General features: G+C 50.0%; 10 protein-coding genes and 1 pseudogene across 11 annotated transcripts; 5 read left to right on the top strand and 6 right to left on the bottom strand.

Moving 5' to 3' along the window:
* Positions 1-107: 107 nt before the first annotated feature.
* BCR38DRAFT_487316 (SGNH hydrolase-type esterase domain-containing protein) lies at positions 108-1,202 on the bottom strand (the record flags this gene model as incomplete). The annotated part of the gene is made up of 3 exons (XM_040864142.1): positions 108-827; positions 879-1,105; positions 1,175-1,202. 3 exons carry the CDS (start codon positions 1,200-1,202, stop codon positions 108-110), a joined length of 975 nt encoding a protein of 324 aa, XP_040713645.1.
* Positions 1,203-4,292: 3,090 nt separating this feature from the next.
* Positions 4,293-5,987, bottom strand: BCR38DRAFT_440560 (Alpha/Beta hydrolase protein). Its single transcript, XM_040860713.1, has one exon. The coding sequence runs from the start codon at positions 5,860-5,862 to the stop codon at positions 4,762-4,764; it is 1,101 nt and encodes a 366-aa protein (XP_040713644.1). The 5' UTR covers positions 5,863-5,987; the 3' UTR covers positions 4,293-4,761.
* Position 5,988: 1 nt separating this feature from the next.
* BCR38DRAFT_476284 (uncharacterized protein) lies at positions 5,989-7,567 on the bottom strand. The gene is made up of 2 exons (XM_040863031.1): positions 6,574-7,567; positions 5,989-6,520 (listed from the first exon to the last, which is right to left on the bottom strand). The coding sequence occupies exons 1-2, from the start codon at positions 7,474-7,476 to the stop codon at positions 6,194-6,196; spliced, it is 1,230 nt and encodes a 409-aa protein (XP_040713643.1). The 5' UTR covers positions 7,477-7,567; the 3' UTR covers positions 5,989-6,193.
* Positions 7,568-7,913: 346 nt separating this feature from the next.
* On the top strand, positions 7,914-8,384 carry BCR38DRAFT_347958 (uncharacterized protein; the record flags this gene model as incomplete). Its single annotated transcript, XM_040856385.1, has 2 exons — positions 7,914-8,003; positions 8,049-8,384. Coding segments are annotated over 2 exons (426 nt in total), but the record flags the coding sequence as incomplete, so codon positions are not given.
* Positions 8,385-9,077: 693 nt separating this feature from the next.
* Positions 9,078-10,675, bottom strand: BCR38DRAFT_459415 (phospho-2-dehydro-3-deoxyheptonate aldolase; the record flags this gene model as incomplete). Its single annotated transcript, XM_040862281.1, has 3 exons — positions 9,078-9,391; positions 9,586-10,365; positions 10,630-10,675. The coding sequence occupies 3 exons, from the start codon at positions 10,673-10,675 to the stop codon at positions 9,078-9,080; spliced, it is 1,140 nt and encodes a 379-aa protein (XP_040713641.1).
* A 1,531-nt stretch (positions 10,676-12,206) lies between these two features.
* BCR38DRAFT_347747 (SGNH hydrolase-type esterase domain-containing protein) lies at positions 12,207-13,561 on the top strand (the record flags this gene model as incomplete). The annotated part of the gene is made up of 2 exons (XM_040856369.1): positions 12,207-12,386; positions 12,440-13,561. 2 exons carry the CDS (start codon positions 12,207-12,209, stop codon positions 13,559-13,561), a joined length of 1,302 nt encoding a protein of 433 aa, XP_040713640.1.
* A 1,614-nt stretch (positions 13,562-15,175) lies between these two features.
* On the top strand, positions 15,176-15,263 carry BCR38DRAFT_t246 (annotated as a pseudogene). The gene has a single exon. The product of its transcript is annotated as a tRNA-OTHER (tRNA).
* A 2,536-nt stretch (positions 15,264-17,799) lies between these two features.
* BCR38DRAFT_495166 (uncharacterized protein) lies at positions 17,800-18,432 on the top strand. Its single transcript, XM_040864734.1, has one exon. It carries the CDS (start codon positions 17,923-17,925, stop codon positions 18,202-18,204), a length of 282 nt encoding a protein of 93 aa, XP_040713639.1. The 5' UTR covers positions 17,800-17,922; the 3' UTR covers positions 18,205-18,432.
* A 454-nt stretch (positions 18,433-18,886) lies between these two features.
* Positions 18,887-20,048, bottom strand: BCR38DRAFT_36757 (uncharacterized protein). Its single transcript, XM_040857247.1, has 2 exons — positions 18,992-20,048; positions 18,887-18,936 (listed from the first exon to the last, which is right to left on the bottom strand). Exon 1 carries the CDS (start codon positions 20,002-20,004, stop codon positions 19,093-19,095), a length of 912 nt encoding a protein of 303 aa, XP_040713638.1. The 5' UTR covers positions 20,005-20,048; the 3' UTR covers positions 18,887-18,936; positions 18,992-19,092.
* Positions 20,049-20,444: 396 nt separating this feature from the next.
* BCR38DRAFT_373482 (RmlC-like cupin domain-containing protein) lies at positions 20,445-20,998 on the top strand. Its single transcript, XM_040857311.1, has one exon. It carries the CDS (start codon positions 20,573-20,575, stop codon positions 20,981-20,983), a length of 411 nt encoding a protein of 136 aa, XP_040713637.1. The 5' UTR covers positions 20,445-20,572; the 3' UTR covers positions 20,984-20,998.
* A 68-nt stretch (positions 20,999-21,066) lies between these two features.
* BCR38DRAFT_348044 (uncharacterized protein) lies at positions 21,067-22,829 on the bottom strand (the record flags this gene model as incomplete). Its single annotated transcript, XM_040856396.1, has 5 exons — positions 21,067-21,981; positions 22,044-22,344; positions 22,395-22,553; positions 22,612-22,699; positions 22,775-22,829. The coding sequence occupies 5 exons, from the start codon at positions 22,827-22,829 to the stop codon at positions 21,067-21,069; spliced, it is 1,518 nt and encodes a 505-aa protein (XP_040713636.1).
* Positions 22,830-24,718: the final 1,889 nt, after the last annotated feature.

Genomic DNA, 24,718 nt, shown 5'->3' with positions numbered 1-24,718 from the left:
AGTAATCATCACCTGAGCAACCCCACATATTGTCAAGTCATCAAGTCAGTAATTGGGAACAAAAGGAGGAAATGGATAGGCTCTAAAAATGCTCTATGATTCATAGTCTAATGCTTTCTCTTCGCCGGCCTGGATACGCCATGGCTTCTTCGAATATGTTTGTGCTCACCGCCATCTGCAATTTCTACCGGCTTCTCTGTATTAGCCTTTTCCGCCTTTCCCGCCTTTCCCGCCTGTCCCGCCTGTCCCGCCTTCTTCGGTGCTTCCTGGGCGTCCCTCTCCGCATCACCATCCTCGCCAATCCCATTCTCGACCGGAGGGTGCAGCCAGCCGTTCTTCTCAACTTCCCGAATCTTCTCCATGAATATCCGTCCCATCATAAAATAGCCTTCGTCCGTGGGATGCATGCCATCCGGACCGATGTGCGTGCGGTTCGGACGATCCGGAAGCCCCTGGTCGTAATGCATTTCAGCCAAGGTGACTGGCTTCTCTTCGCGAATGAGATCGGTGGCAACCTGCCGAATTTGTGCATTGGCGCCTTTAACGCATTGCTCTGTGCCTTCCCAAGGGCATGTGACGATGGTCGACATGATGATCGCAGCACGTGGCGACTCCTTCAGCAGAAAGTCAACGAGGTTGCGCATGTACTCCAACGTGTGCCCCGCTCCCCAGTGGTCCTGCTGGAAGCAATCGCTGGATCCGGCATTGATCAGGATTAGGTTAGGCTGCATCTGCGGCACGATCTCCCTGGCACGATCGAGCGTCGGCTTTATGGGCTGAGCGCCGAACGCCTGGACGTCGTTGTCCTTGAATTCACCGAAGCGATTCTGCGAGAGAGTCAGGAAAAGAGTCAAACCGGCAATGAGAGCCTTACATACCGCTCCAACGCAGTTGACCGGATTGCCCAGCGAGACCATCCAATCTCGGATTTGCTTCCGGTAACCTCTGTTTCCCGTGGAATGGTCGCCAAGAGTTACTGACGCGCCTATGAACATGACACGTAGAGGAATTCCTCCCGCTATGGGACCTGTTGGCTTCGACTCAGAATAACGCAGGCGATTCCATTGATCGTTGACATCAACTGTGCCAGACTGCAAAAACGCTGCTGTTGTGCCCCCTTCATGTTAGCAGGCTCACGCTTACGAGGACCCGTTGCGGTTGGGGCCCAACTTACCGATTAAGAATAGCAGAATCAGCGACATTGCCGTCAGCCTATGAGATCTAGAGAGTTGGCTCCATTTCTGCGTGATTGCACCCAGCCGCAACGGCAATCGCATATTGTTAAGCATCGTAGGTATGTGTGCGATGTGCGCCCCTTCCCTGCGAGTTATCATTACAAGCGCAGGTAAACGTGGAAAGATTCAATTTCAGGAATGATCGAGGGCATGATTGAGGGCAAATGCCCGTTTTATGAAGTTGGTTGAGATGCGAAGCCGCCATGACGCGATAAGTAAGGGATTAGCGGAAATAAGATGCTTTCATTGGATGCACGACAGGTACTGTAGCACATTTTGTCAAGGGTTGTTGCACTTGGCGTTGGTTTGAGAGGTGTCGGGCCGGCTGATCGGCAACGTCGACCGCGTTTGTTCGTGACTTCTTCTGCGTCGCAATCGGAGGCCTTACATAACGACAAACAAAGACTGAGAAGCTAGTGTTAACAACTAGCGCTTGTAGTTCTTGAGAGGGGATGCTCTCGGCAAATTTGACCACCTGGGACCGATTGCTAGTTGCTCTTTTTCCAAGGTTCCCCGTCATGACTCAAGAACTCAATTCTGGAACCAACAATTTCTCAACATTGCCCCATGTGGCTCGCGGCCAAAAGCTTTTCCTTCAATGCCTTGACCAGACGAATGACTCCTCGACAGTACTCTGTAACGACCCGAAAAGAATTAAGAGTTTTCTGCCCCTTTTCCACGACATGGCCTCCAAGCAAAATCCCCCAAGCCAGTGAAGTGACATTGATTCCAGCAGCTCGACTCAGAGACGGTGGCTTGTCCGACCAAGGCAACACCAAGTCCTCGCCCAGTCCCTCCCCTCGATAGACTCAGCTAAACGAGCTCATCGATTTTAGCCTGAGCCAGAGTGAGTTATATTAGAACCGCCAATACTCTGCCGGGCATTGAAAACGTCGATTTCCCGAAGGCCCTGGATACAATACTTCGCCTCTACGTGGTCCTGCGCTTTCAACCCGTACAATAGCATGAAATTGCACGTGGTATCGGAGCCGGAATCCTTGACGACAAGTTAGGTCCTCTTTCGGGGCTGAACGTGACCCGCCGAGCCACGATTGCTGTTGGTAGAGGAGTTTCGCAGGACATGCTGATTTCAAGTGATTGCTAGACGTGAAGCAGGTGCAATGATAATATTCTGAGTAAAAGCCGCTTGGTTTGATTTGGCGAGTGTAGACGATTGGAAATATGTCAAGAAAGGGAGAACTGAAAGTTAGGGAAATGGAGAAGATATACAGGAAGCTCGACCGGTCCGATATGAAAACCCCTGCACCGTTATGTCCTTCTCTCGAGTGCTCCGCTTGCAGAAGCGTTCTCTTTTTCTTCAGGGCATTGTTAATGACATATCCACGTCGTACTGAAGCCTTTACCGGCCGGTTTGCCACATTGTCGGTATCTCTTTCATAGAAGGCGTGTGGCCATTTGGGGACATTGGCAGCATACGCGCGGCCGAGTTGTTAGTACTCGGCGTAGACAACGCGAGTGGAAGGCTAAATATTGTGTAGGAGTAAACTGTATTAGATCACGGGTGCATGAATTCACGGGAATGAATATGTCACAGGGTTGGCTGAACACACTCCTCGCATGACTCAGCAGGACGCAGCGACGCGATCCTGCCAAGGTTTTGCTGATTTGGTAAATTTGAATCACGATCTTGGTGAGGAACATAATCAGTCGGCTTACTTGCGGCCATGATAAGATGAGGCTACTTTGAAAGATTTCCCACTTGCATGCTTATTTACCTATAACAAGTACGGGAAAGTTCGCCATGCCTGGGGTGCTAGCAGCCAAAATCTACCTGAGTGAGACTAGTTGTTACAGAAACCCGAGATCCCTTAGATAACACTGGTAAATCTTGTAGAATTTACCAACGGACCACTACTCCTGTAACTCCTTGTCTTTGAATGCAATACTACGCTCAAGAATACGCCTATCTACAATATTTTCCTACTTGCGCCTTGTTTTAGTCTGAATTTCTAGATCCCAGCCTATAAATCGGCCGAGCTAGGCCTTAATCAAGCCGTTAATACCTTCGTATTGAGCTAGAAGGTCTCATATAATGTAGAGCATTGTGGGGTTGAGCGTCACAGTTATGCTCTAGACCGAAAGCCATACAGTTGCTAGTATAGCTAGCGGGTCAGATCCTTCCTTCCTTCCTTTAGTAAGAACACCTTGTAGAGCCTCTCAACACCAACCTACGTAGCACAAGGCGTATAGCAGGTATAGCGATCAATACGGCATCTATCCAGGATTATTTACAGAGGCCTGATCTCCTCCTAGTAGCATCTTGTCGTTATCAAACGACTTATTAATTACATTCAAAGGGCCCCGTAGGAGTCCCCAGTGAGCTTGGAAGGCTAGGTTACCTTCTTATACCATATCTACTGCAAGGAACAGATAACATTAATTGAATACGTCTATAAATCGTATTATTTATGAATAGAAGGGCAGATGTGGAACTCCGGATATTATTATAGGTAGAGGCATAGCTAAGGGACTACTATCGGACTTATTGCAAGTTATACCAAAGCATAGATTAAACATGTCTCTGTCCAATTCTCGTAAAAGGAGTTATGAAGGTGGCCATAATGGCCTTAAGTAAAGAAATATGTGAAGCCAAGAAGCAGATTTTGCGAGTGATGATCACGTCTGAGCATAATTATGGCTGTCAGCATACATCGGAGGATTTGCTCCTGAAGATCCAACAGTGGCTGATACGCCAGGGGATTCGTTCCTGAAGAACTAACAATGGCTGATGTATTAACGAATCTAGTGCACAGGGTCCAAGATCCGGTCAACTGGCTCTTGTAGGCAAAAGCGGGAAAAGCCGTTGGGGATAAAAGGCTGGTGCGGTCCGACACAACCAACTAATAAAATTATCTCTGTATATAAGGGAAGAAACGTTTAAGGACCAGAGACTGTGATTATACACATGTGATATAAAGGCTTAGAAGTGCCAATAAGCTCCATGTGAGGCCACCAGTTAGCTATGACGACCAACGACGTATAAACCCAAATACGGTGAGGCCACGTACCTTCGGCCAAAAAAACCTTTGAAAAGCGCGTAATTTGTTCGTCAAACTGTCTAGTAGCTTACGATGGAACTATCTTTTGCATACCTTTCCGCTTGAGTTCAATTCCTTCAACGTGGTTATCGTCGTTCCTTCTATATTGATATTATTAACCAAATATCACATATATTCCACCGCGAAGCTTCTGTTCCTGGTGGCTGATATCCAGATAGCGATAGAGGGGAACCACGATAGTGAAGGTAAATCCGGCGTGATACTTGACTATCCATGGAAGGCCAGGGCCCACTATCAGTGAGCAGGCTCTCAATTCATGTTGAAAGTGATAACTGTCAAAGCAGGGCACGAAGCGAGTCTCGCACGGCGGGAGCAAGTCGTAGTATACGACACTTTTGAGCGTTCACTTCGGCAACTCGGGCGCCAGACCTCGTCCTGACTTCGTGCTCTCTACTCAAGCACTGAAGACTCAACACGCAAGCTACTTCTCAAATACCCTCGGAAGACTACCTCGTGCATTCGGCCACAAACGCAATCACCTCCCTATTAAACCTTTCCGGCTCCTCGTAAAATAACCAATGCCCACTCCGAAACAAACTAAACCTAGCCAAATCCCCCTTCCCACTCCCTAAATTCACCCTCCTAACCGTCTCCTCCAATCCCTCTCTAGTAAAACACCCCGACTTATCCCCTGCCATAACCAGAGTCTTCCTGCGAATCCCCTCACACGCCTCGCGGTGATCATACCTCGTATGATCGCTCAACAATCTTGCCAACCACTCCTGATCACAAATCGCACTAATTCCCATGAAAAATCTTCTATCTTTCCCAATTTGCTCCTCCGACAGCCCTGAGCCCCCGGGGGGTGGGTCAACAAGGTACCCCAAACAACTCTCCACGAGCCCCCTGTGCGCCTCGGCCGAGTAGAACATCCAGCTCTGCTGCGCCTGCTGCACCGTCTTCTCGTCGTAACAGCCCTTATGCGCTTTGGCTGCGTCCCATTCGCCAAACCATGAGCGGTCTTGCAGCGGGGCTTGGTCGACGAAGATGAATCCTGTGAAGGGGGCCGAGGTGAAGAGCTCTACGTACGTCCATAACACCGCGGCGCCGATGGAACAGCCTACGGGAATAATCTGCGTCTCGGTGCCAAGAGGAGATGATTTCTGCAAGTGATTTACTAGCTCATGCAGATCCATCGCAAGCCGCGCGACATGATATCCACCCTTAGAGCGGCCGGAGCGGCCGTGCCCGCGCATATCCGGGGCGACGACCCAGTGATCGGCGGATAGGGCGGCGACGTTCCGCGTGAAGTAGGCCGAGGAGCCGCTGAAGCCGTGCATGAGGAGGATGCACGTACGGTAGCGCGGATCCGGGTTTGTGGACAGGGAGGCGCCGGCCGAGATTGGCTGAGAGCTTTGAAAGGCGAGCTCGCAGCCGTCGTTGGTCGTGCAGGTGAAGTATTGCATACCGGGCTCCGGCTCCCGGTGATTTGGTTGCGGTGCCATGTTGGCGGTGATGAGATTGGCGACTTCCATTTGATGCGGATTGTTGAGGGCGAAGATGGTGTTGGGGTGTCTGCTTTTGGTCTGGTCGAAAATTGTGTTCATGCCGTGATATCGGCCCACATCCCCAAGTGTGGCCGAAGCTCGCAAAGTTTCAACGACGACCCTAAAGCGACGATTCTTGCTACCAGCCAGAACAGGCAGCGCGAAATTCGGTTGCCCGTTATAAGTTCACGCAGGAAGTTGATGATACAAGGTAAGGTAACCAGTCAGCAGGTAACTGAAGATACAGTGCAGTTGGTGGTATGGAGGCTTCTCCCCTCCTCTATTGTACAGTTTTCGTCTATTGCTACAACGGCACATAGACCGATTTGTAAAGTGACATGCCGCCCAGTAAATTTCCCGTGCATTTACATAGTATACATTGTCCGATAGTTTAAGACTGACCCTTGAGCCATTTTTGCTCCCTGCTTTTGCCAACCGACAGTGGGTGGACATTTACATCTCTCGTCATAAGCTCCTTTTCAATGATCTTAAACCGCCCCAATGCTATATCCTTATCACCTCGGGTGACACGCTTGGGTGCAAAAGCCACATTAGGGAGTTGAACCAGGTCCTGTTTGCGCTCCATGATCTCCTGGCTCAGCGTCTTCGGCTTTGGCGGGGCCTTTATTGTGCGAAGGAGCGAGAGTACATCTGTGATCCCGGGTAATTGGTGGTCCTGGACGCGCTGACCCGTAAGTTGGAAGATGCGCTTCAGTACCTAGACGGGCATTAGCATGTTTGATATGTTGTAGAACCGCACGAGTGACTTACAGCAAACTTCAACTTGGGTTCAGAGAGCGACGCACTCTTCCATCTGGCACGCCATTGTGCAGCCTCCTTGAATGATTGAGCTTCACCCGGCAACAGGGTGGGAACAGCAGGCACTTTGCCCGTCAATTCCTCCTTGGCCAGCACGTTTTCCCAATCGAGATCCTTGGCTACAAGTTCAATCGCTGAATCATCTGCAACCAGACTGATCTCCCCATTTTCTTTAACCTTCAAGTCCAAGGCCAGAGCTCGCAAGAGCTCCTCTTTGCCGCCAACCGGCATGCCCTCAGTCAAGTGCTGACCACGCGCCTTCCTCACCAAGACTTCGACCAAAGCCCGTCTGGTCGCTACTTCGAGCGAGTCAGGGTGCGTAATCTTCCTCTTCGCCTCGATGAATCCCTGGAAATCACTGCTCCTGGGCCAATTCTCGCGGCGATCCCACCAGCCTTCCAGACCACCCAGTGTCGAGAGACCTTCCACGGTGGTTGCCGGGACATAGGAGGGATCTCGGATCTCGTCCGTGCGTTCGGCGTAGGACCTCGGCGGAGGAGGCTGAAAAGTTTGTGAAGTGTATTCGTTCGGCTCCCCGGCGTCCATGTCCCAACTCTCTTGAGCGATGATTTCCGTCTCGGCAGAGTGTGGGTCCTCGTTCGCTGCCTCAATGTCAAGCTGCGGCACGTGAGTCTTCGCACCACCAAGAGACTGAGGCAAGGTAGAGGAGTCTGGTTTTGTCGAGTACATGCGCGAGGAGCTGGCGGCGGCAACGGGTGACGGTGTCAAGGTCGTAGAACATATGGATACGGGAGCTTTGGCTACACTGCACTGGCTGGATAGTGACGCTATTGAGCGGCAGCTTGTTGACCACCGCAAGCCCGAGGGCCCTCTTAAGCGTGATATTCGGCGCATTGCGACGGATTGCGCTCGAAATACGTGTCCTAGAGCTGCAATGGCGTGTCGGGTTGGATCGCTAAATCGTGAACTTTTTCGATGGGGGAATTGAATTGGTCGAGCTGTCCAGGTTGGCTTGGGCCAATGCAATAGCGATAGGCTAAAACTGGAGCTTCAGCCACAAGAGAATCGTGGCGTCTTTTCTTTGACCACCGACGCCAATGAGTCCAACTTCAACTTCCAGCATCTGGCGCATAGAACAAGAGTCGATTGAGCATCTCTCCTCGTCGATGTTGGTCTCGAACCCTATACAATGATACGCCCACAAATAATTATACTCCTTGTAGGAGCACTTCTCTCCTTTGTCGCAGCAGAATGTGAGCCCCAAAACTTCTAACCCTATCCTCTACCGAACAGCTCCCTGTACACTAGGTATACTAACCTGTAAACCACCAGCCGCCCCAACCTTCTGCAAATGCACCTGCTTCACCAACTCCACCATCATCCGTCTAGGTCCCCAAGACTCTTCCTCCTCCTCCTCCCCCGTGATTCCAAAACTCCTCCGCTCCTTCAACCCCTTCACGGCCGAGTCCTCCGCTCTATCCAAACGCGCCGCTTCCGCCTCTTGCACCCAATGCAACCGCGCCTTCTGCATACAGAACCAGCTACCAATATGCAAAGATGCGGCCGAGAAGGACATCCTGACTATGTGCTTCCAGCGCGACAGCCGCAAGGACCAGATCATCGTGTGGGGGTTCCTGCTGGGCACGGCGGGACTGTTGGGGTGGGCGGCCGTGAAGCGCGTAGTGGAGATGCGAGATGAGAAGCAGAATATGGGGGTTGCGGGGATGGGGTTACCTAGTCCTGGGAGGGCGCCGGCTGGGAATAGGGGGACGTACGTGCCTGTGGGCGAAGGGGAGAGGTGAAACAGAGGGGAATAGGATTGGCATGACGCGGATACAGACGAAAGGACAGGCGGGAATCGATGGTGTTACACGGCTGCATTTACGGATAACGGAACCCCAGGATGAGGCGAATATTCCTCGTGAGTTCGAAAAGCTGTTATCGAGGGCCTGTGGAAAGAAGTGCTTTGCCCGAGAGAGCAGTGTGCCACCTCAACAGTGTACGGTATCAGCGGCAGAAGCGCAAGTCGCAAGAATCCGAGGAAGGCCAGGAAATAGTCATACCACAATGTGGACGTAGAGTTTGGATTCGCAATGAAGTTAGGGGCCACTAAGCACTTATTAAAAGATGGCGAACATCTTCCATGATGTGGAGACTTTTTTCCGGACCTAGCATTGGGCCTGATAGGACCAGCGAATTGTGGTTGCAATAGACTAATGTACACAATTCACACTGTTCAAGTGAGGTACGAGGAAAGAGGGTGCTAGATAGCTGCGGCATGCTGTGCTGCTTGTGGGTCTTGCCTAGGCCGACTGGTCATATTGTCTTATGTTCTTGTATGCCAATTATGCCGTGATGTTCGTCGCTCCCATCAATGTTGGTGGTGTCGTTTGGGATATGCAACCGTCTCTATGGCCCAGAAATGCCTAATGATGTTCTCCGTTTGCCACAAAGCATTTTTTACATGTTCGCCACCCTTTTCCCTTTTTGCTTACTTAGTCTTCCTCGAGTAGTGTGGTCTTGTGCTCCTCCCCATTGCCATTTGCCGTGCCGTTCTTCTCCCTCCGTTCCCTCACAGCAGTTGCGAGGTCTTCTAGGACAGTGACTGTGCTCTCCCAATCGATGCAGGCGTCTGTGATACTGACGCCCTTCTTCAGAGCTGCCGGGCCCTCAGCAGGCACCTTTTGATTGCCTTCATTGATGTTGGACTCGATCATCACACCAATGATAGACCTCTCGCCTTCCCGCAATTGATCACTGACCACCTTGGCAACTTTTGGCTGGTTTCGGTGGTCCTTGTTCGAGTTGCCTGTAAGGGTGTTAGCCTTATAATGCTCCAATCCCTAAAGATATCATGGCATTGTCCTAGCGCATTCTTGCGAGTGCGTATTGAAAAAACAGCAACCACGCGGCAAATGCACAGTGATTTTCTCGAGCAGTTTTCTTGATATCATCTCTTCGCGCGCAATGATCGAAAGAGCAAGGGGGGAATTTTGTACTTACCATGCGAGCAATCAATCATAATCGCCAACTTTTGACCCTTCTTGATTAGTGTCTGCTTGGCAGCTTGAACGTTCTCCTTGTCGAAGTTGGGGCCCTTGGTACCACCCCTGAGGATAACGAAGCCATGCTCATTACCCTTTGTCCGTGTAATAGCAGCCAAACCCTGCTTTGTGACACCCATGAAATGATGCTTTGATGCCGCAGCGCCAATAGCGTCAATGGCCACGCCGAGGTTGCCATCCGTACCATTCTTGAAGCCGATAGGGAAAGACAAGCCGGACGCCAGCTCCCGGTGCAATTGTGACTCAGTAGTTCGGGCACCAATGGCACCAACGGAGATGAAGTCGGCGAGGAATTGGGGGGAGATGGTATCCAGCATTTCGCTGGCAATGGGCATGCCGTTGTGGGTGAGGTCGGCGAACAACTGTCGAGACACACGTAGACCCTTGTTGATCTTGAAGCTCTGGTCGATATCCGGGTCGTTGATAAGACCCTTCCAGCCCACCGTTGTGCGCGGCTTTTCCAAATAAGCTCGCATTATGATGCAAAGGTCACCCGAAAGTTTATCAGCAAGCGCCTTCAAGCGAGCCGAGTACTCGTGCGCCGTGGCAGGGTCATGGATCGAGCAGGGTCCGATAATGACGAGAAGCCGGTCGTCCCGACCCATAACGATTGCAGCTGCTTCGCGACGGCCCTTGACTACGGTCTCGAGGGCAGATTCGGTCATGGGAATTTCGGAAATCAGGAGTGCAGGCGGGATCAGAGGGTCCTGACCCAGGACTGAAAGATCAGAAAATATTAGCATGGTTACGGGTACAAGCAAAGTGCTGTTAAGCCCATTATCCCATAGGAGCAATGTGTGCTAATTGTCCAAGTGAAACCTGTGATTTCGTTTTATACCACGAGAATGACAGTAGGCTCGCAGCAGCTGTCTGGGAGTTAGATTTGACCCCAGAGGCAATAACTACTCGCGTAATTGGGTCGGTGAGGCCAAATGCATAGGAATTGCACATGGCGCAGCAAAGAGGACTCTGTTACACTTACCTCTCATGTCATCCACGAGGGGTGCCGCCATGTCGACTCCGGGCATTCTGATGGCTGTGTGGGTGCGAAGGAAGGGTACGAAAGTTGACTGGAAGCTGCAAGGAGCTACAATGGGGCGATATTTTGGGGAGTATCCGTCCTTAAGTCGAGCAAGGCGGGAGTGTTCGTTGTACACACGTTTCGGATGCAGTACCAGCGGGTGATGGGAAGAGTGATAACGGCAGGAAAGATCCAATCGAATGGGAGTTCGTCGTAAGAGCACTGGGGAACACTGCCGTAGAATAAAAGTTCGCGGCCGCGATATGAGTCAGGACACAAGTGGGAAAGATTCCTCGTCCTTCCGTTGTGCGCCCAGCGTGAGAATAATGCTGGTTGGTGGGGTTGCAACACACCCTGCCCTGCTTAAAGACAGCAGGCCAATTGGCTTCGACGTAAGGAGTATGACCAGCTTCGGATGACTGCACGTGGAGCGGAATGAATTGATGCCAAGATGTCAAATGGATTGAAAATCGAACCACTAATAGTGACAAGGTTGTCGTGGTTCCGGGTTCGTTAGCATTCTCTCGTTCGTGTTGCTCTCAGTAAGGTACCGTACCTTGGAGCGAGGGGTGGATGAGGGGCAGCTGCAGATCGAGCGTTGCTCCGAAAAAAAAAAAAGATTGGTGGGGCTGTCGTTCTTTCAAAGGATTTTCTCGTTCGCTCCAATTGGCCTGGTTGGCCTGGTCAGACCAACTCCGCTCACCTTGGACGCAAGGCCTGACTCCGAATTTCGGAAGGGACGGAGGCTCAGTCGCTTCGTCCTAACAGTACTTGGCATCGCGTCCATTGGACTGACTGCGCAACATGAGGTGAGATCCAGATCCTCGAAGAAGATATCGTCCGCCGCTTGAGAAGATATCATCAAACCCACGATGGATCGATACCGGGAATCTAGATCTTATGCATGTTCCCGCTCGCTGGAATCTGCCAAGTCTGGAGGTCTGAAAACCTGGGGGAACCGAGTCCAGCCGGCAATGTCTTTATCCTCTTCATATCATGTTCGTCTCATTTGTCGACAAGGCTCCAAAAGGAGCCGTCGCGGTCGCTTAGGCTCGGTACTCGCAGTTCCGCTGGTATTCCGCACACCACTCCATGATCTCATCAGCAACCGTTCCCCAGATCTGCTAAGCAGCCTGTGGGCTTTGTGGAGACATCGTATCCAAGAACCCAGATGCGTAGTTTCAGCGACCCTTCCATGGTTATTCGGGATGGAGCGTGCCTATATCTGGGGCCCTCCTTCCCGGTTGCCTCTGCATGGCTACCCCCGACAGACGGAGCCATCGCGCGGTCGTCACGGCTTTGCCAGGGCATCAACAAACCTGGAAGATAGGCACTGCCGTCGTCCCTTGGCGTTGGAACCACTCTTTATGGCGGGCGGGTGAGAGGCTAAATGCCATAATAGCCCATCAATATAAGTACGGACAGCTTCCATCCGTGGCTGTCGAGTATTTGAAGAAGTCTTAAGCCAAACGACGCCCCTGTTTCCTTGTTTTTCTTGGCATTCTGTTCGTACATGTCATTTCAAGATGTTACTCGGAATGAGAAGCTTCAACTTTGGATTCAGTCTTGGACTCTTGATCTCTTCGTCATGCATTACTGCTTTGCCTACAGACGTCGAGTCGTTAGATAAGCGTCAAGCTGACGACTCCCATTGGGTTGCTACGTGGACCTCTATGCCACAACTTGTCGAGCCCGCCAATCTGCCCCCTTCACCTTTCGTACGTCCCAATACCATGGTGGAAAATGAGAATGTGTCTAACAGCAGGAATAGCAAGGCGGCGCAGTGTTCAAAGATGCCACTCTCCGTCAAACTCTTCATGTATCAATCGGCGCTGAAAGGATTCGGTTCCAGATCTCCAACACCTTTGGCGGTAGCGACCTTCCTATAACGGCCGCTTCTGTGTCCCTACCCACCGGCGGCAAAGCCGGCGTTAACAGTATCGACACCACAACGCTGAAGGGACTTACCTTCAACGGCTCAGCATCTGTTATAGTTCCAAGGGGCCAAGTTGTGTATACTGATGCTGTGGACTTCAAGATTCAACCTCAATCAATGATCACAGTTGACTTGTATTCACAAGACGGACAACCTGGGAGCAGTATCACAGGACATCCTGGAAGTCGAACCACCTCGTGGATGCAGCAAGGAAACCATTTGAACGCTTCAACAGTTACTGGTGCAAACACGAAGCATTGGTACTTCTTGACGGCAGTTGAGGCATGGGCACCGAAGACAACATCGGCTCTTGTTATTCTAGGTGACAGTATTACGGATGGTCGTGGGAGTACTGACGATGCCAATAACCGCTGGCCCGATCTCGTGCTCGCCAACATGCAGAAAGCCGGTCTGACAACCATCGGGGTGAACAACCAAGCTGCGGGCGGTAACACCGTCCTCGCCGGTGGTCTCGGTCCTCCCCTGATGCAACGATATAAACGTGACGCACTCGAAGTGGCTGGGGTCAAATATGTGCTTATTTTCGAAGGCGTAAACGACATCGGGGGTGGTGGCACTGATTCGGGCTCCCAGCAACGCATTGGGGACCAGCTCATCTCATCCTTCAAGCAGATCGCATCCGATGCTCACAAGACCGGTCTACTTGTCTTCGGAGCTACCATCACACCCTTTGGTGGGAACGGTCAGAGTTACAGTAACCCAACGAGGGATGCCACAAGGCAGCGGGTCAACACGTGGATTCTTGGTGGTGGGGAGGGCAGCTTCGACGGTACAGTCGACTTTGCAAAAACTGTAGCTGATGGCACCAACGCGGCGAACTTGGCCAGCAGGTACGATGGTGGAGATCATTTGCATCCCAATGTGGCGGGATACCAGGCTATGGCCGATACATTTCCGTTGGCGTTACTTCGTGGCAATGCCAGCACGACTGCATAAGTGAGTGCCGACTGCCTAATCCTTGCTGCCACTCGAGGCTCTGTCGACAGATCATCACCAACGTCGAAATTAGAGCAATTCCGTCATAATTCCAAATATAAAGCTCACGCAGCTGAAGTTAACTGCATATTCTACTTGAACTTGATGTATGCCCCGTCGAAATCTCTACGCTTGATACTTCGGGCTCCCGCTCCGAATCGATATGCTCCTTGAATAGGACAAGAACTTGAATTCTCATTGGGTGCACCATCCTGTTGCAGAATCAGTCATGTAATAAAACCCGTTAACATCAGGGTCCAGGATGCAGTCACGGGAAGATTGGTGTGCATACCATGAAAGCATCTCCAGCCGGCTAAGCTTCCTACTTGCTCTGCGTGGCTTCCTTCTTCGTAGCTCGTTCCTTAGATGCTCCTCGATTCTTAACTTGTCTCTTCATAGCTCGTTTCTTGGGCAGAAGTAGCTACTCTTTCCACATTGTCTTGGGGATCTCCGACTTCACGGCCTTGCGACCTACGGAAAGATGAGCACGGCTTTCGAGCGCAGGCACAGGCTCTTGCGGATGAAGATCTTGGCGTTGGGGACTCGACGGGCGGCACGGCATCCAGTCAAGGAACATTCGCCTAGTTTTCCCACATATGGTTGAATAATTTGCCCCTGAATTCAGTGTACCTCGCGATGCCCAGGTTTACGCGTTATTATAGATTGTGCTCAAGTCTTAATTCCCTCTAAAATAAAAGACGCATCCAGTGCATCTTCAAGCTTCTCTTCGTCTAGCAAGTAGGGGTCAAGGTCAATGAGTCCATCTTACCAGCCAGACCGAGCGTCTTGGCCGTCCATAATGATGATTGATAGAATATGGTGGACGGAAACGGAGTTGAGATGGAATAAATCGAAGAAAATATTCAATCCATTCGAAAATCGAATTATGTGTATTGATTTTTGATTTACCCGAACACATCGGGATGGCATGGCGGCGAATTGCTTGCCAAAAGGTCTGGCTGGTTGCGTGCCTCCAGGAAAGTAAGTCGATTTTCGCACTAAGAAAGATCTAGTGATTGAGAACTGCACATCTCAAGGACGACACAAGCTGGTCTTCAATGAATACTGACAAGGCCCACAAATATATCACAACTGGAGAACATTACGATTGCTGGGCGGAATGAAGTTATTGAGTAAAACCGTCGGAGTCATATCAACATCGGCGAATCTTCGGTTGTGTTCAACTCCTATCTCATAAGCACAATTCAGCTGTCCGCTAGGTATGTTTGTACAGTATTATTTCCGTTAGGCCAATACATCGTTTCAAGCCAATACGATGTTGCCCATTTACTTCATGGGGAAATTTCGAAGACTCCAGTTGAATTTCCATTAAAGAGTATATTGACCTGGTTATGTGAGCAGAACTTGTTCGGCGCAATTGGGCCTAACTACCACACATGAACTCCTGATTCCGAGATAACAGAATCGGACGGTACAAGGACTTGTGTGAACCGAACATAGATTCTGTTAGAGACGAAAATTCACCATCGAATGGGATCACCACATCGGCTTAGCGCCAATCCCGGTTAGCTCAATGCAAGTCACCACCGAAATTGCGACCTCTCAATAACATGCTAACACTTACAGCAGTGGTTAGAGCGTCGGACTTTTACAGCTGTACAAGTTCATCCGAAGGTTACGAGTTCGACCCTCGTATCGGGAGCATACGCAAGTTCAAATCTTGCATAAGGGTTGATTACTCCAATTTTTGATTTTTTTTTCCATTTTCGTTTTTGTTCTTAGCGTATTTTGTATGCGTCAGGGGTTAACGTAACCCACCCATAAGCGGGCCACCATTTTTGGCATAAGAGGATGATCAATAACAGCATAACAAGCAGAGTTGAAGCTATTCACAACGCTATTTTCAACTAAATACATCAGAATCGAGCGGTAACTCCTTCCAAACGCGTTTAGCAAAGGTAACAACGCCCCTAAGGGCTTGTCTACGCTCCTTTTCACTCATTACCTGAGCCTCTCGCTTCTCTCTCCGGCGCCGTTGATCTCAAATCTCTTTAACAGTTAATACACGTGCAGTACCACAGGCCTTCTTCGTCCTTCTATTTCTACTCTCCTGTTATTTCTTAACGAGGCCCTCCTTAATCTTCTGTAAGGCTAGATTATCTGCTAGAGCTGTTAGGCAAGTCTCTTTAATAAAAGAAACCTTACGCTGTAAGAGGCTATCACAAACAGTGACAATGTCAGGGTACGACTAGGCCGAAGGCAATAGCACAGAGTGATGGGGAGTAATGGGCGTCCCTCCTACGTAGCACCGAGTAGTCACTGGCGGTCTCAGGTAGGGGTGCCCACGATGATGCATTGATCTCTACTTCCCTATCCTACTTCGAGATGATCCTTATATAGATAGCTAGGCCGCCGCTTGGACCCGGCGTAGCCGCAGGTTTGGCGATGCCGGGAATCCTGACTCTTGGCATCCCGAAACTTCACATAGATTGTAATCATGACTCGGGAGGCTTTTGTCCGAAACACCCCACCGGCACCCCACCGGTGTCCTGCGTTCAGTGTCTCTGACAGACAAGCTTAGCTACAATCTCATTGATCTGCTGAGCCGTATCCCTATCAACTTGAATATCAACGCGTACACCATTCTCGTCGGTAAGGCTCGCAAATGGAGGGATCTTTGGCCGGTACTTGGCGAGGATCTTCGACGGATCTAGTGGGGATAAGCCAGTACCTCTCCAAGCGCCCGGGATATTGCGGTAGATAGTAGATCTAGCTTGTTGATATAATAATAAGAACTGCTGGTTGTCGACTCGTACGGCACCGAAGACAGACCGTTCAGTGATCAGGGACTTGTACGCCTTTGCCAGAGGGCCGAAGATACCCTTGTCAAGGGGTTGAAGCTCGTGGGTCGAATGGGGGGGCAGGCAGAGAGGAATGATTTGATTTGCTTCGCAGTATTCGACGAATTCAAGGGATACGTGGCTTGTGTGACCATCTAGAATAAGAAGGCGGTATTGACCACGACACTGTTGACGTGTATACGTATCAAAATGGCGTAGCCAGGTCAAGGCAATCTGTCGATCGGTCCAGCCATTTGAGCTGACCTGAATAACAGTCCTTGGATCGATCCTCTCGTCTATCCAAGACGGCAGAATCCTCTTGCCCTCGAATATGATAAAAGGCGGTAGGGAGTAGCCGTTGATTCCTATACATTCGATGATAGAGACCCATTCACGGTTACCAGGCTGGTTAGCAAAGGCCTGATCGTCCTCTCGAGAGATAATAACTTTAGGGTCATCACCGATCCCTTTGCTAATCCCCTTCTCGTCCATATTGTAGGTATCATCGTCCGTGATCGCGTATTGTTCTTTAACTCGTCGGTAAAGGTCGAACCATTCGATGAGGATATCGTACGTGATACCATCCTTTCGAGCTTGATCTAGACTACGAACCCTATAGGTCTTCAGCTTAGGGTGGCGGTCTAGAAAGCTAGTGTACCAGTTGACCCCTAGGGGGTCTGTATCTCCTTTCGCTTCCAGCAGGTTCACTGCTAGCCCTTCCACTGCTTTGATAGTTAAGGGCCATCCCCACGCAGCTAACTGAAGCAAGGCTCGTTCGATCGTAGCTTCTTCGGCAGGTAATAATCGCTGTCGGTGTTGGTGTGCGGTGGTCCGGCTCTGGCGGCCTTGAATTCGGGCTTGGAGGGTTGTTCTGGGGACCCCAAAGAGCTCGGCTGCTTTACGTATACTAGGGACTTCCCCAGAACGAATAGACTTGATGGCTTTCTTGATCTGGTCTTCCTGATCCATTTGACGGAAGAATAAAGACCTAGCGATAAGAATCGACGTGGAAATTGATGATGTTGTTGTTAAGTTGAGCCAATTCGACAGAGCCGAAATGGGTGGCCCGCTAAGGGGTGTGGCCCGCTTATGGGTGGGTTACGTTATTCCGCAAAAGTTCCGTGCGCAAATTTGCCCAGAGACCACTTGTCAAATGGCAGAAGGCATTTGATTTCAATAATCTAGTGTGCAATTATTGCGGATTGCCTTACATAGGCGATGGAGGGATGGCTTCCTAACGCGCATATATCTGATTCCGTAATGGCCCAGTCCACTATGGCTAATTTGGTGAAAGCAACTTGCCGCCGTCAATCGGAGTTTTTTTAGGAGAATGGAAAATAGAAGTTTGAGACCCATGTGTATAAGGGGCTACATCAATCTTTTCCAAACAACGTAGGGCAAACATGATATTCAACAATAACCAACTTGACTAATTAGCCCCAATGATGTAATTGCAAGGAGTGTTGCATTAGTCGCAAAGTTAGTACTACATTTCTAGGGTATTCCCGCCTAACTTTTAGCATGAGATTGGCGAAGTCGCATTTCTCATCCTTCTCATGGCGATCCGGATTATCCAAAGACATCCTATCAGCCGGCAGACCCTTCGTCCCGAACTACATCGGCTTCATTAACGTACGGACACCCTCAAAAGACATTCTACAGAGAGCCCTGAGCTACGAGGCCTCGCGGATCCGCCGTCCCATCACAAAGCAGGGCACACGGGACAAGCCGAGGCTTGCGGTAACATGGTCCACGAATCAAAACACAAGCTGCCGCCCATGTTTAGGCATATCTCAGTGTTGATAAGTTATTTGAACTGGACGGAGGCGGATTCATTCTCTGTCGGCCTGTCGGCCACGGCTAGGAGCCCACGCTCTATCTACTCCGTGTTGGCCGTCTTATATACAGAATATGCAGACGCTTTATCACTTTACTGAGGTATTTCCTATTATGGGCAAGGATGCACATGGTAACGATTGGTTTGGTGGACATAGGGTAAAGGGTGGCTTGGCCAGGATTGAGGAACAGTTGGCGTTAGTTGATGCCTGATTCATTGCAACACTGTGGATCTCAGGCTGTTACTGCCTTTAGACTCCATATACCCATCATTCGAATCTATTCATCATACATGGTCTCCTCTTTATACAGGAGTCTGTCCCCATGTATGATCTCCTCGTCGTACATGGGCTCTTTGTAAGACCTTTTAGGTACAGCTTCCAATATCCACTCATCCATTCTCCCCGTCCAGGGCCATGTGAGGTTGGCCAATCCCGTTTCAACCTTGGTTATGTTTGGACGACTGCCTCCAATGGCGAAACTAGTCAAGTTGGGTAAGATTTCCATCACAATAGCTGCACCCCGCTCGGTTGTCTCGAGACTATTCCTAACGACCCGACGTCTGTACGCTCTTCCTCCAGGTCCGAAATAGGCATTTCCACAGGGAGATCCCCCGTCAAAGCCCAGTCCCAAGTTTGAGGACGGTGGGAGATCGAGCCGCGTTAGGTTTTGTAGGCCAGCCAGGATGTGGAGAATTTCCTATAAGGAGTCAGCTCCTAAGAGTTGCATAATTGGACGAAAGATAGTATCTCACTTTCAGTTCATCACCGTTAGTATATTCTCCTGGGGGGTACAGTGGGCTTTTTGTATCCAGGGATCCATGAAACTGTAGGCTCTCGATCTGTGGCATCGTCCTCACAACATCTGAGTCTGTTCAGCAGCTGGAAACGGCATGAAAGCCATGTAGAAGAGGATGTAGATACCAGAAACGAACGCCGGGGACCATCCACCCACTCCACTCTCGACTGAAAAACGCTTGAGTTTCGGCGCCGAACCTGCAGACTCGACCATCATCGGAACTGGGTCACCCAAATGTGGCCAATACCCGTTCCGTACAAAGCGACCTCCAGGCTCCAGAGTTTCCAAATTTGGACACATTCCTACTAGATAATGACTGAAAGGACCAAGATCCAGTCTTTTCACCGATGGCATCGAAAGATTCCGTTCGTTAAGGGTCTCTTCAATCCAATGGCCATGCTCTACGGGGATATTCCATTTGAGTGTTTCGAGGCTTTCCATGGACTCAAGAACATCTACAAACAGGCTCAAGAGTTCTTTGGGTGGCTGTAAAGGCTCAAGCATCCTCAGGTACCAGTCGGCGTACTGGCTGTCATGCACCCAAATTTCGACTTTGAACGTTTTGACTCGAGCCATCGCCAGAGGAGAGCGCTTCATTTCACGGAGCCTCTCGAGGGCGTTCGGCCAACCTGGACGGTCAACACCCCATCTGTTGTTGTCGATCTCTACGTATTCGAAGAGATCTGGCGGCATATCGATGCCATAGTTTGCGTGTTCTGCTGTCCCTTTAGTCGATTCCAATGAGGAATAGAGGAAGGCTTCTACATCCGGGAGACCCTCGAGTTGACGTTGGTTGGTAACGATCCATGGATGCTGAGAGTCAATAAGGAATTGTGGAATGATCGAGGATCGCGTAGGATTATCGACGAAGTTGGTCACGGTAAGTTGCCATTGAGCCGCCCATATTTGTACCGAGGAAAAGGTTTGCATCACCCGGGATGGCAGCATTTTAGTCATACTCAGCTTCATTTAGTGACTATGTTTTCCCCTTCAGGATGTGGCCGTCGATACGGGGTGCACAAGGAAGACGAAGCGGTTAGCGGCTTTAGCGGGCCAAAGGGACATATATTCGAGGCTGTTGCCTGCACGGCATCAAAGCGTTGGTTTGGCTAACAGTCGAAGGGCCAATCATCTTGAGATGCACATTACTGTTATCGAGGCAGCAATTAAGCGGCCTGTGGAACGGAGTGCACTTCTACCTTCAAAAATACCATTAAAATACTCTCTGAGAATACAATACAACATACGCTGTCTATTAACGAAATAGGTGCAAACCGGCGTTGTGGCGCGGGAGGAAGTCTAATTTCACCATCTTAGGTGGTTGTTTTTACATGTGTCGTATTAGCCTATTGATTTCCGTTGCGTAATGTCGCAGAGGAGTCGCAGCTATGACGTCTATCAAAGGTATAGATATACAACCCCCACACAACACAACGATTTTTGCGTACAGCCCAACCTACTTGCCTACTCAACTGACCCATTTGTATCCCATCTCGGAAGCGCCGTATCTGCAAATCACAAATACATCTTGACCGCAATGCCACACCCTAGCCCCATCCAACCCGTCCAGCTCGCCAAGGGCAACTCGCTCCAAACCTCCGGCGGGCAAACATCCGGTATGATTCGCCAAAACGCCTTCGCAGACAAATGCGACGGCATCTGTGCCTCGCGGATGCTAGCCGATGCGCACACGGCGTCTGCTGTGCATCATCACGGCGCCCAAGACACAGTTATTTTCGCGGTGAGCGGACGGGGCACCATCACCAGCGAAGGGGGCAAACACAGGGTTGATTTGGAGCCTGGCGATTATTGTCTCATTCCGGCTTATGCGGAACATCAGGAGATCAATGACGGGGATGAGCAGCTGGTTTTGGCTGTGTTTCGAAGCGGGAGGATGCCCGAGGTGGTGAATTTGAGTGGGTGGGGAGGGGAACCGGTCGATAGTTGAAGAATTACGTCAATTACTATGTCTTCTATAGAGGATATGCTGTACCTGGACCGTAAGAAAATGTTGCTCTATGGAATGCGCAATCATATGAATGCAAGCAAGTCCTTCCGTTTCCTCTCAACCAAAACCCAGTCTTCCTCTTCTGTCTCCACTTCAACGCCCTCTTGACCCTTGCGATCCTTTCCTTTACCCGCGTTATTCCTTCCATTGCCAGGTTCCGGGTATTTCTTGATATGCTCAATTGCCCAAATCATGTCCTCCCCCAGGAAAGGCGGTATTCTCCCCTCGCCCCTCAAAGTCCCCAATCCCGCAATTTGAAATAGTCCACGCAGCCACTCCATCGTCTCTCCCGTCTCCCATTCGATGTCATGGAACTTCAAGCCCTCCCTCTTTGTTCTTTGCTCCCGTTCTTTTTCCCACTTCTTCTGCTCTTCGATTGGAGGGAGGGACACCGAGTGTCTCCCTGCGAAAAGACGCGCCAGTGCGATGGCTTGATACTCGAAACTCCTGAATGTCAAAACCCGTGGTGCTCCCACAATAGCCAGCGTCGGGAAATCTTGGAAGAAGGTGTGCCAGTATGTCTTGATCATTTTCCCCGCTTCATAATCCCACAAGGGCCGTCCATTGGCTTCGATGTTCCAGAAGGGGTAGGAGGGTTTATAACCAGTGCAGTATATCACTGTGTCGACACTGTCCAAGTAAGTGCCGTCCTTAAACATGATCCTGCCGTCAAGTAGGAACTCTTTGATGACTGGTTTCCAAACTATTCCCGCCGGCGGCTCATCGCCGTCCCATATAGATTTGGACCTGATGGACTGATATACCGGGTGAGAGGCAGTTGTAACGAGCTCGTTGCTGATGTCGTGTCCAGATGCTGAGTTTCCGATTATTAGGACCTTTTTCGAGGCGTAAGGAAGTGGTGATCGGTAGTATTTCGAGTGCACCACCCGACCTGGGAACCTTTTGAGATACGCATCTAGGCCGTCAACATGTGGCACCTGCATACATCGTTAGCTCTGTACGGGGAAAATACGATAGAAAAATCAGGGAGCAAAATTACGTAAGGCACTGAATAATGTCCATTCCCCAAGACCACAGCATCGAAAATTTCGTCCCACCAAATGTCAATATGCCGAGCGGGATCGTATGTTCGAAGCGTGAGTTTCCATTGACAGTTTCCTCCCTTTTCTGCGTTCACCTTGGACATATCCTCAACCGTGGTATTGAGTTGCAGAAACGAATCCGTCTTGTGGGTTGAGAAGTAGTTCTCGACGTATTGACGGGGTATGTAGTGCGGCACGAAGGGTCCATAGGGAAACCGAGCATCGGAATAGCACATGGCGATGTCTGGGACATTGGTTCTATTGGGGTTTAGTACAACCTCTTCTCATGGAGGCTATTGCTTACTAACGTTAAAGACTTGTAGACTGGTGTCTGGACATATCGCTCTTGGCAACTAGGAGGCGTATGACTCGGGACACTATCTGGAATCTTCAGAGGACGGTCGATATCTGGTGGTAAACTTCCAGGATAGATGTCCAGGCTTGGTTTAGGGTCTTCGTCGTAGATCCTAAATCAGTTAGATATACCCGGACCGTGTGGAATTGATTACGTCAATGAAAACCTACCATGTCCCACCAGGTCTCTCCCTTCGCTCAAATACTCTGATGCGCTCAAAGTAATTCTCTGCCTTCAGCGCCGCGGCAGTTATTGCACCTGGGATGATACGTTAGCTAGACGAACTCGAAGTGGAGAATCCAGCAGGGGGTGTTGTTCAGTTGCCCAACTCACCTGCCGCGCCAGCCCCAACAACTGCCACCGACCTTATCCTCTTCCCATCAACCATGGTTGTTCACTTGCTGTTTGACTTCAAAAGACAGATTCGATAACTTTCGCAAGGTGATACCGGCGGGGTAAAAAGGAGTTGGGTAGGCAGATATTCGTCATATGAGCAGTATATCTCGCCATTCATGTCACGTGAACGCATATTGAAGAAGTGAAGTGGACCTCAAATAGCAACTTCAACCTAATATTTGGTGAGATTATTTTGAAGATAATTGGGGGGCTCTATAATTTCAGTTCGCAGCACATTATGTGCGGTATACCAACCGACCGAACTAAGATACGTTTCACAGTAATAAGGGGAGGGAATTAGTACGGCAGATTCATTATAATGCGTTTGTTGCGTGCCCCAGGCACACACTGCCTGTGCGCTGGGTGCAGCGCTTGGGCCAACCCATAGATAGATGGACCTTCCGCAGCCTTGGGGACTTAGTCCCATCATCACCAATACAACCCTCATGCCTGTATTGCCAACATAATGATACCACGTGAGGTGATTTGCAGTATAACCATGCCGTAGTTTGTGAAGACGACCTTATATTGTGAGTGGATTTTGCCTGCTATTAGGTCTCTGATTTAGTTTCGCCGTTGACAACCACCTCACATCAAACTGTTGGCGAAGAATTACCAACCCGAACTTATCATTTATATGGAAACGGAAATCGCACATAACTTTTTCGAAGACTGGGTGGGAAGATGAGATAATTGTGACAACATAATCAGCCCCGGGCAGTGGAGTCATGTCGTAAATTCATGACCAGCCTAATCAATCATGTAACATAGTTGGCGTGTAAACATTTGGACGTAGAACTTGGCCATGTCAAATTCAAAAATACCTACTTGGAAGTAAAGAACCATCGAGGAATGTTTCGAAATTAATTGAATACGGCCTTCCATCGTAGCACTGAGATATTTTCTTACCGCGTCAGAAACTCTTACACTTAAGAAATCTTTAGTTTGATAAGAAACATCACTGTGGACCACGCTGTGCCTCACGCATCGGATTGTTGTTATTTAACACATCTATATCACCACAATGTCAGAATCATATTTCTATCTGCAGCCCAAACCCAACAGGGGCATGGACGTGACACATCGCAAATGGGGGAGAAGAAATGGGCGATACTGGAATGATGAAGTGGAGGACGACAGCAAACAACGCCATGAGATGATGCAGACCGGGAAAACACAACGCAAGAGCCGTCGCACTGAGAAGTTGACGATGAATTCGCTTACCGATCAGCTGAGACTTCTGGGAGCGATGATAGACTTCGCGAGTGAAAGGAAAAGTGGGCTGCTTAGTCGAAGACTCAGCAGAACGAAGCCGGCTCCAGCAGCGATACCGTGGGAAAGCCATCTTCAGAGTCCCTGACGGAGCAAAACGGCAAGTTCAACCCTAAGGCAAAGGGCTGCTGGAAGCGTGTAGCCCTGATTAAGTCCGGCCACATTCAAATCGAGGAAGCTTCCAAATCTCAGCATGAGTGAAATCCAAGAAGCAGACCACCGCTTTTGCCTAGGATCCTCAGATTTCAGCCGAACTCAAGATCCTGGGTTGAAAAGCTTACTGGGCTAGAGAAGAGAAGTACTACAGCGGGAAACGCATATTCGACATCGTCAAGACGAAGAAAAGTCTCTACCACTGGGGAAATTGGGACGAGAGGTTCAGCATCGTCCCGTCCTGCAAGTATAAATGCAGCTGGATGCTTGCCATTTTCACCAGGCGTCAAACCTGCTACTTCACGCGTGAGTGCATTATGATTGAGCGCTTCCGAACCAAGTGAATCAAGGACACCGACTCGTTCAGCAACTTCTCTTGGCTGCCGAAGGAAGACACCATCGTCTTCAACCCAGTCGAAGGTGAAATCTCGAGTCCGAACAATAGGCCAGGCGTAT

This window comes from Pseudomassariella vexata (assembly GCF_002105095.1).
Source record: "Pseudomassariella vexata strain CBS 129021 chromosome Unknown BCR38scaffold_10, whole genome shotgun sequence".
NCBI classification, from domain to species: domain Eukaryota; kingdom Fungi; phylum Ascomycota; class Sordariomycetes; order Amphisphaeriales; family Pseudomassariaceae; genus Pseudomassariella; species Pseudomassariella vexata.
Note: the sequence above shows the minus strand (reverse complement) of the source record. Positions and strands in the feature narration are given on the sequence as shown.

What these genes read in the sequence shown, in the direction of transcription:
- BCR38DRAFT_440560 (XM_040860713.1), bottom strand. Translation starts at nt 5,862, where the DNA reads ATGAACACAATTTTCGACCAGACCAAAAGCAGACACCCCAACACCATC.
- BCR38DRAFT_495166 (XM_040864734.1), top strand. Translation starts at nt 17,923, where the DNA reads ATGAGATTGGCGAAGTCGCATTTCTCATCCTTCTCATGGCGATCCGGA.
- BCR38DRAFT_373482 (XM_040857311.1), top strand. Translation starts at nt 20,573, where the DNA reads ATGCCACACCCTAGCCCCATCCAACCCGTCCAGCTCGCCAAGGGCAAC.
- BCR38DRAFT_476284 (XM_040863031.1), bottom strand. Translation starts at nt 7,476, where the DNA reads ATGCGCCGAATATCACGCTTAAGAGGGCCCTCGGGCTTGCGGTGGTCA. An exon ending in AACCCAAGTTGAAGTTTGCT is followed by an intron (nt 6,521 to 6,573) that starts GTAAGTCACTCG and finishes ATGCCCGTCTAG; the next exon opens with GTACTGAAGCGCATCTTCCA.
- BCR38DRAFT_36757 (XM_040857247.1), bottom strand. Translation starts at nt 20,004, where the DNA reads ATGAAGCTGAGTATGACTAAAATGCTGCCATCCCGGGTGATGCAAACC.